General features: G+C 50.0%; 1 protein-coding gene across 1 annotated transcript in view; it reads left to right on the top strand.

The window, feature by feature from the left end:
- The window catches only part of KIAA1324 (KIAA1324 ortholog), a 97848-nt gene that overhangs the window by 77890 nt on the left and 11904 nt on the right, over window positions 1-8054 (top strand). The window contains exons 8-13 of the mRNA XM_011968726.1: window positions 1226-1314; window positions 4370-4547; window positions 5262-5390; window positions 5788-5878; window positions 7524-7629; window positions 7883-8020. Of these exons, the coding sequence (XP_011824116.1) occupies window positions 1226-1314; window positions 4370-4547; window positions 5262-5390; window positions 5788-5878; window positions 7524-7629; window positions 7883-8020 (731 nt within the window). The remainder of the gene's footprint in view (window positions 1-1225; window positions 1315-4369; window positions 4548-5261; window positions 5391-5787; window positions 5879-7523; window positions 7630-7882; window positions 8021-8054) is intronic.

Below are 8054 nucleotides of genomic sequence, written 5' to 3'. Positions count from 1 at the left end.
CAGGGTTTGCCATGTTGCCCAGGCTGGTCTTGAATTCCCGGGCTCAAGAGATCCTAAAGTGCTGGGATTATAGGCATGAGCCACCATGCTCAGCAGTTAACATTTTTCATTAGGTATAAATCAAGAGTTAAAGATAGTGCTGGGCCGGTGCGGGAGGCCGGAGAATCACTTGAGCCCAGGAGTTTCAGGCTGCAGTGAGCTAAGATTGCACCACTGCAGTTCAGCCTCAGCAACAGAACAAGACTCTGTCTCTAAAAAATAGCAACAATAAAATAATAGTAAAGAGTCCAGGTGCGGTGGCTCACACCTGTAATCCCAGCACTTTGGGAGGTCGAGGAGGGCACATCACCTGAGGTCAGGAGTTCGAGACCAGCCTGACCAACATGGAGAAACCCCGTCTCTACCAAAAATACAAAATTAGCCGGGCATGGTGGCTCATGCCTGTAATTCCAGCTACTCAAGAGGCTGAGGCAGGAGAATCGCTTGAACCTGGGAGACGGAGGTTGTTGTAAGCCAAGATCACACCATTGCACTCCAGCCTGGACGACAAGAGTGAAACTCCATCTCAATAATAATAATAATAGTGTTGGGATGCTTGGGTTGAGGCAAGTGGGAAGAACCTTGTGTGGAGTCCGAGGAAATTACAAACCTGATTTGTGTAGAATGGTTGCCTGAAGAAAAGGAAATTTCCAAAGTGGAAGGCCTTCATTCTAGGCATATCTTAGAACATTCATAGAAAGACTTGGAATGAGTATGAAAGCAAAGTCATGTTTTACTTCAACACTTCAGGAGTAGAAAAACCACACCCACAGTCGACACTAAGGCACCTGGAAGATGGTGAACTTTCTGAACCTCCCCAGGTTTCAGGGAACTTGGGTTGGCAGTGGTTAACCTGCAAGAGGCTGTCTCCATCTACCCTCCTTGCTGGTCCTTTGACCAGGCCACTTCTCCATCCCCTGCCCCATGGGGTGGGAGAGGGGGAGTGGCAAACAGTGGTTTCTCATCAGCACCTGGAAGAGGTGCAAAGGGAAGCCTGAGCGGGGTTGGGGAACTGGAAATGACACTATTGAGGCAAGGGGAAGGGTGAGTGTGCAGGATTTTCTACTTCCGGCAATATCTGTATGGCAATGCACCCAGGGGCTTTAGAGTTACAGGGCCATGAAGAGGCCAGGAGCTCAACTTTCTTATGTAACTCCAAATATTTCTTCTTGCTTTGGCAATTTAGAGAAAGGATCCTCTTCCTGTAACGTGCGCCCAGCTTGCACAGACAAAGATTATTTCTACACACACACGGCCTGTGATGCCAACGGAGAGGTGGGTAGCACAGTCTTGGAGTCCCTTAGCCCCAGATGGACTGTCTCCCACTCCCTGAGCTTTGCCACCATTTGGAGCTTCAGTGGTCAATGACATTGGCGCCAGTTAAAACCCCACAGGCCTCCAAGGTGATCCTAGGGCTAGGTGGGGTGGGGGGGCAAAACGAGACCTCTTCATTCATTTTCCAGTCAGAAACTGTTTTTGCGGCATCTGTTTCACAGTTTATGCACGTATGTTCTGTTTCAAAAACCCACTTCACTCTCTCTTGCTTGGTTTCTTCTATTTGCCGAGACACTCCGGGCAGAACCTGCCTGTCCGTGCACAATGTCCTCCGGGGCTCTTCAGGCTCACCCGCTCGGCGCTGCTTTTGTGGGCTGGCAGTGGGAATGGATTCCTGCCTATGGTCTGACTTGTTCCGTTTCTGCTGCTTCTCTTTCCTCCAGGATTTCTGCTTCAGAAAAGAACTTTCCCTCCTCCTAGTCTACACTGTCACTGAGTCACAAGCACTTTTTGAGGCTGACTGATGTGTCAGGCCTGGCACTATAGGCCGGGGAGTCAGAAATGACTGAAACAAGCTCCTGCCCCCAGGGAGCTCGCCGTCCTGTATGGCAGGCTGCACAGAGGAGAAAAACGGGCCCAGTCAAGGCAACCAGAGGGATGTGCAGGGAACTGGGGGAGCCCAGAGGAGGAGCGACCAGGACGTGGGGTGGGGGCGGCAGAGAAAGTCTCTCAGAAGTGGCCATTTGCTCATCAGTCAACAAATATTTATCCAGGAGCAACTCTGTGCCAGGCACAGCGCAAGGTGCTAGGTGCTAGGTATGCATCACTTAACAAAACTGAGGGAGCATCTAGCCTTTACAGAGCTTAAGTCTTGTTGGGGAGGGAGTGGAGAGGGAGATAATAGACAACATATGCTGTATAATATAGCAAATGGTAGTAAGTGGTAGGAAGGAAAAAAATAAACCAGGATTAGAAGAGAGAATGACGAAGGGTGGTGCCGCTATTTTAGAAGGGTAGGGATGTCCTCTCTGAGGAGCTGACATTTGAGCAGAGACCTGAAGGAGATGAGGGAGGAGCCTGGAGCTTTCCAGGCAGCGGACACAGCAGGAGAGGAGGCGGTGGCTGGGCCTGGTGGGTGGAGGAACAGTGTAAGTGAGCGGGGAAGGGCTTGAGGGTGCACGGAGAAGGATCTGGCTGAGCTGTCTCTAAGCCAGAGATTCTCACGGGGATAGAACTAGGAGTTGGGAATTCTGTACTCAGCACTAAGCATGATGCTTGGCCCTTAGGATGCATAAACATTTGCTGACTGGGCGGCTGGCTGAATTCTCCCTTTCCTAACTAAGCATGGGTTAAAGTCTGGTCACTAACAATGAATATTTTGCATAGTCATCTCTTACCACCACCACCTCCCCCACATATTTGGGGCATCATCCCCTTCCCCAGCAGCCAAGAGAGAATGGCTGTGTCTTGTCAGTTGCACCTTAGACTCAGTTCTGTGGTGTCTGGAATTCTGTATGACCTTGTAAACATTATTTTCATTTTCTTGGTCTCAGCTGACTCACTAATAAAAGGCGGACAATTAATCCTGCTGCTCTTCTCCCTCCTGTTCATAACATGTGACTGAATGTGGCTGTCTTTCCTCCCTTCTGCCCCATTCTCTTCCCTCCCTGGGCTCACACCAAGGCCCTCTGGGTCAGTAGTGTGCTTGCTGCCTGCAAGCCCGGGTGTCTACCTTGGTCTGACCCCTGCCAGGGCCTTTAAATGCTGGCTCAGACCAAAGCCTGCGTTCCCGCCTTGCAGTACAGCCAAGGCCCAGCTCAGAGGAGGAGCACTGAAGCAAGTGCTTTCGGGAGTGCGCGTGAATATGCGTTCCCCAGCCATTCCTTGCAGACTTCTGCTTTGTGCCTCATTCCCGCACTGGCTCTGCTCAGTCTGGTGATTCAGTTTGTCTTCTGAACAGTCTTCTAAAATCAAGGGACACACCTTGAGCTGGCTCCTGTGATTATGTTTCTGACCTTGGCTGTGCCTCAGTTGTTTCTCAGGGACCAGGATGGCCCATCCATTGGGGCCACTGAATGTGCTGCTCCAAGAGCTGGCCTGAGTCAGTTTGCCAGCTCCTGGGACCCTCCTCTCCCTGAGAATCACAGGAGTCAGGTGAGGTTCAAACCTGGGGCTCTGGCTGCCGCAGCCCTTTGCAGGCAGCAGGCTGAGCTGAGCACGGGAAGGAGGAGCCCAGGGCTCCCCATCATTAAGGCACTCTGTGTCCCTCCTTCAGGACTTGTTTCTTATCTTGAAAAATATGGACAGAGGCCTTATTCATCCTTCTTTTTCACATGTATGGTATCTGCACAGATCATGTTCACCAACCCCTCAGTGCAACCCATAAGGGCACTTTTTTGTGTGTGACTCGATCTAAGGGCCATGTGGGAAGAATGGAGCTGCCCACCTTCACCCCTGCCTCAGCCGGAGTCTCCTGCGGGTCATCTCCACTTCTGCACCCAATGCAGGGGTCACATTTCATTCATCTCTGAGACACCAGATCTGGCACATAGATGCATTAGGCTTTCTTTAAACATTTACCCAATAAATAAAACAGCAAAGAATGCACCCCTCAAAAAATAAGTTGGGACATCTCTGCCACCTCCTCAGTCCCCAGGAGGCATCTGAGCCACCTCCACCCTGTGCCTTTCTGTGTTCTGGGATTTTCACCAGCTGCGCTTCCTGTGACCTTGGTAGAATAAGATTCTACAGTGGAATCGGAGCTTTCTCTAAGACAACTGGTCCCATATTCTGTGTCATAAAGTCTTCATTAGAGCTATTCCTTGTCACCCAGGCAACATTCATTTGGCAGATAGTGACTGAGCACAACCAGGAATCAGGCACTGCGCTAGGTGCTTGGGATACATCTGTGACCAACACAAAGTTCCCCACCCCGGGGGAGCTCTCATGTGGCCCAGAATCTGGATCTCTGCCCCCAACCCCTATCCTCAAGGCAGAGTCCCAGAGACATCCTAAATCTCACACAGGCTGAGTTGTGCTTAATCCATTTCTGCAGACACAGCTCATGTACAAATGGGCCAAGCCGAAAATCTGTAGCGAGGACCTTGAGGGGGCGGTGAAGCTGCCTGCCTCTGGTGTGAAGACCAGCTGCCCACCCTGCAACCCAGGCTTCTTCAAAACCAGCAACAGCACCTGCCAGCCCTGCCCATACGGTTCCTACTCCAATGGCTCAGGTAACCGCCTCACCACCCCACTCCCTGCAGCACACCCATCCCCACATCGACTGTGCGGGTGGGCTGCGTGGGCACTCAGAGTGGCCAGTTGAATGCAGACCCCGCCCTTCCAAGGGAGGCAGTAAGGACCAGGCCACCTCTGAGGACTAAATTCAGAAGAGAGGTCAGGGCTGGCCTCGTCTGCAGGTCAGAGTCAGACTTGAGGCTGCCTTCCTTCCTCCTCACTCCAACTGCAAATGTGACTCAGGCCTGAAAGTGCCCAATCCTCAAAGCAGAGCTTCCAGCATATGGCAGAGATGCTGACTAGAAGGCTTAAGGGGCTGGGATGACCAGCTCGACACAACCAAAACCTATAAGCCATGCTGCCTTGGGGTGATTGTGTACCTGTTAATATGAATGTATTTAATGATAATATGACAATAATATGAATTACATGTATCAGACTAGAGATACAGTTAAGGTTTGAAATGAAAATTGGGGTGGGCAAATAGGATGGTTGGCATATTGGAATGAAGGCTCAGTGTTTACATCTTGAGTTAGTTAAATACATTGTCAGAATGTTTTTGAGTCCACTTGGTACAACTTCCTGCAGCGGTGCTTAGCAGCCAGGCTTGTGGGCTGCCCACTACTGTTGGCACTTGTCTGTGTGGCAGCAGCTCCAGTCAGAGTGACTGCAGCCTTCCCGCTGAATGCATGGATCTTGTGGTTTCCCAGATTGTACCCACTGCCCTGCGGGGACTGAACCTGCTGTGGGATTTGAATACAAATGGTGGAACACGCTGCCCACAAACATGGAAACGACCGTTCTCAGTGGGATCAACTTCGAGTACAAGGGCATGACAGGTAATTGCCTCTCCCTGTGCCATGAGCTGTCAGCTCCCTGCACACCCTCAGTTCTTCCAACTTCACATTTCTTCATAATAGTGATGTCTGAGAAAAATAAGCTAACTATGTCATGCATTCCCTTGAAAGTTCCATTCCTCATGGACATATGTTCTGCCAAGACGGCTTTAGAGGAGGGAACAGAGCTAGAAACATGAGCGTGCACTTCAAAGGTCTTGCTCTGAGAGCTTCAGGGTCTTTGACCAAAGTGGCAGGATAAGTAACATGGTTCATATTCAGTGGTGGTTCTGGGCGCCTCAAAAGATGGTGTCAAACCTTCCTTCCAGAGTGTCATCTGGGTGCACATTTGCCTTGCACCCAAGAGCACAAGGCATTAACTCTTCCCTTTCCTTTTCAGGCTGGGAGGTGGCTGGTGATCACATTTACACAGTTGCTGGAGCCTCAGACAATGACTTCATGATTCTCACTCTGGTTGTGCCAGGATTTAGGTGAGGAATCCAAAGCACAGGGGAGTCCAGGCCAGCGTGGCCATATCCGATTCCCACGTATTTTGGAATCTTGTAGAGGAGAGGCCTTCTGGGGTTGTGTTTCATTTCATTTCAAATGTCAGTTGAGAACAGAGGGCACAGTCATATTTGACCAATGTAACCAAATGCTAATACGTTTTTCAAGTTGCTGTCCGTGTTGATTTACCAACCGCTCTCTCATCCCGTATAACTTCTCCCTCCATTAGCCACATGCTATTCCAATTTTTTCACCACACAGCATCACTTAAGATTAGAAAAAATAAAATAAAATAAAAAATAATACGGTCAGAAATGTCCATAGACAGTTCATCTTTATTTGGGGCAAGAAGATTGGGAAGGACTGTTCTTATTATATTTGTCCCCATATCCCAGGGCAACAGGAAAATTTGTTTCCCACTAAACAAACACACAAACACACCTCCTGGCAGTGTGGTATGGTGGAAGGAACACTGGACTGGAAGACAGGGCACATGTGCTGTGCCGTTTACTGGCTGTGCGACCTTGGGAAAAGTCACTTCACCTGTTCAGGCTTCGGGACCCTCATCCATAAAACCAGTGTGTGATTTAGGACTCACTGAGGTTGAGATGGTTTTTCTAGCCCACTGGTTAACACAACTGCGTAGACATAAGCTGAGAACTGGAGGTCCTCAGAATTCAGGAAATGGCTAAAGCCAAAAGGAAAGCCGTAAATGAATTTCTAAGGCCAAAGTGAACTCTTCTGCCCATATGTGCTTTAAGATAAGGGGCAGCCACTGAATGTGCTTCCCCAGTGCCAATCTGACGCCTTCATTCCCTCCTTCAAGGTCCCTGCTTCCCATCCCTGGGATGGTGCTCAGTTTGCCTTCCCTTACCATACATTACTCAGAGCTGGCCAGATAAAGCCTGTGTTTACAAGGCGAGCAAACTTTTTAGGCTTTTTGGAATAACACTCAAAAAGTACTTTCCAATTTGCAAATCTCATCATCACAGTACAGTGCTGCCTCATCCCCATTACCACCCCAGTCTGCCTGGGCATGGCTCTCTTTCCCAAAGGAGGACAAAACTGAGGACTTTGCTGGATCACAAATTCCGCTCCTTTAACCCCGGCAAATCTCCCCAGTGCTGGAGAGAGAGCTGCTGAGCAAGTGTCGACAATTTACAGTCTTAGGATAGAAGTGCTTCTCAAACTTAAATGTGCGCACGAATCACCTGGGAATCTATTAACATGCAGATTCCGATTCACTGGCCTGGGAGGAACCTGAGGTTCGGCAGTTCTAATAAACTTGGGGAGATGGCCGAGCTGCTGGTCTGTAGACCATATTCTGCTAGTGAGGTGATACAGCATTTTTAAAGGACCACCACATCTGTCATGCATTCAGGTCTCCCTGCAATGATGGCAGGTAGGTGAGAAAGATATTTCATCACCTCCATTTCACAGATGAGGAAACTGTGGTTTGGCTAGGTCAAGGTCACATAGCTAGGAGGGCACAATTGGATTTAGTCCACACACTTTCCATCATACTCAGAACCTTAACCCTGTCCCCCGGCAGACCCTTTGCTGTTGTCTGGGCTCTTCAGTAAGCACTGCCTGGCCTCTAGAACTGACTTTTAATTTCTGCCCTTATAGACCTCCGCAGTCGGTGATGGCAGACACAGAGAATAAAGAGGTGGCCAGAATCACATTTGTCTTTGAGACCCTCTGTTCTGTGAACTGTGAGCTCTACTTCATGGTGGTACGTTTTTCCTTTCTTTGCCCGCTAGAGGGCCTCCAGGGGAGGGTTACCCCGTCTGCCCCATTGGTGTGTCCACGTGACTGACACCCCCCTTGTAGTGATTCCACAGAGGAAAGGCCCAGACTGACCGGCAGGGACTTCACAGTTTAACAAGGGTCTCACCAACCGTGATGGCACCTGGGATGGCAGCCACATGGGCACCCACTTCCCCTCTGGCCATCGCACCCTCTTCACTTGTCTGTCCTGGGTTCAGGGTGTGAATTCTAGGACCAACACTCCCGTGGAGACGTGGAAAGGTTCCAAAGGCAAACAGTCCTATACCTACATCATTGAGGAGAACACGACCACGAGCTTCACCTGGGCCTTCCAGAGGACCACTTTTCATGAGGCAGTAAGTTCCTCCCCTTCCTCAGACCCTCAGCTCC

This window comes from Mandrillus leucophaeus, unplaced genomic scaffold (genome assembly GCF_000951045.1).
Source record: "Mandrillus leucophaeus isolate KB7577 unplaced genomic scaffold, Mleu.le_1.0 Scaffold857, whole genome shotgun sequence".
In the NCBI taxonomy this organism is placed as follows: domain Eukaryota; kingdom Metazoa; phylum Chordata; class Mammalia; order Primates; family Cercopithecidae; genus Mandrillus; species Mandrillus leucophaeus.
Note: the sequence above shows the minus strand (reverse complement) of the source record. Positions and strands in the feature narration are given on the sequence as shown.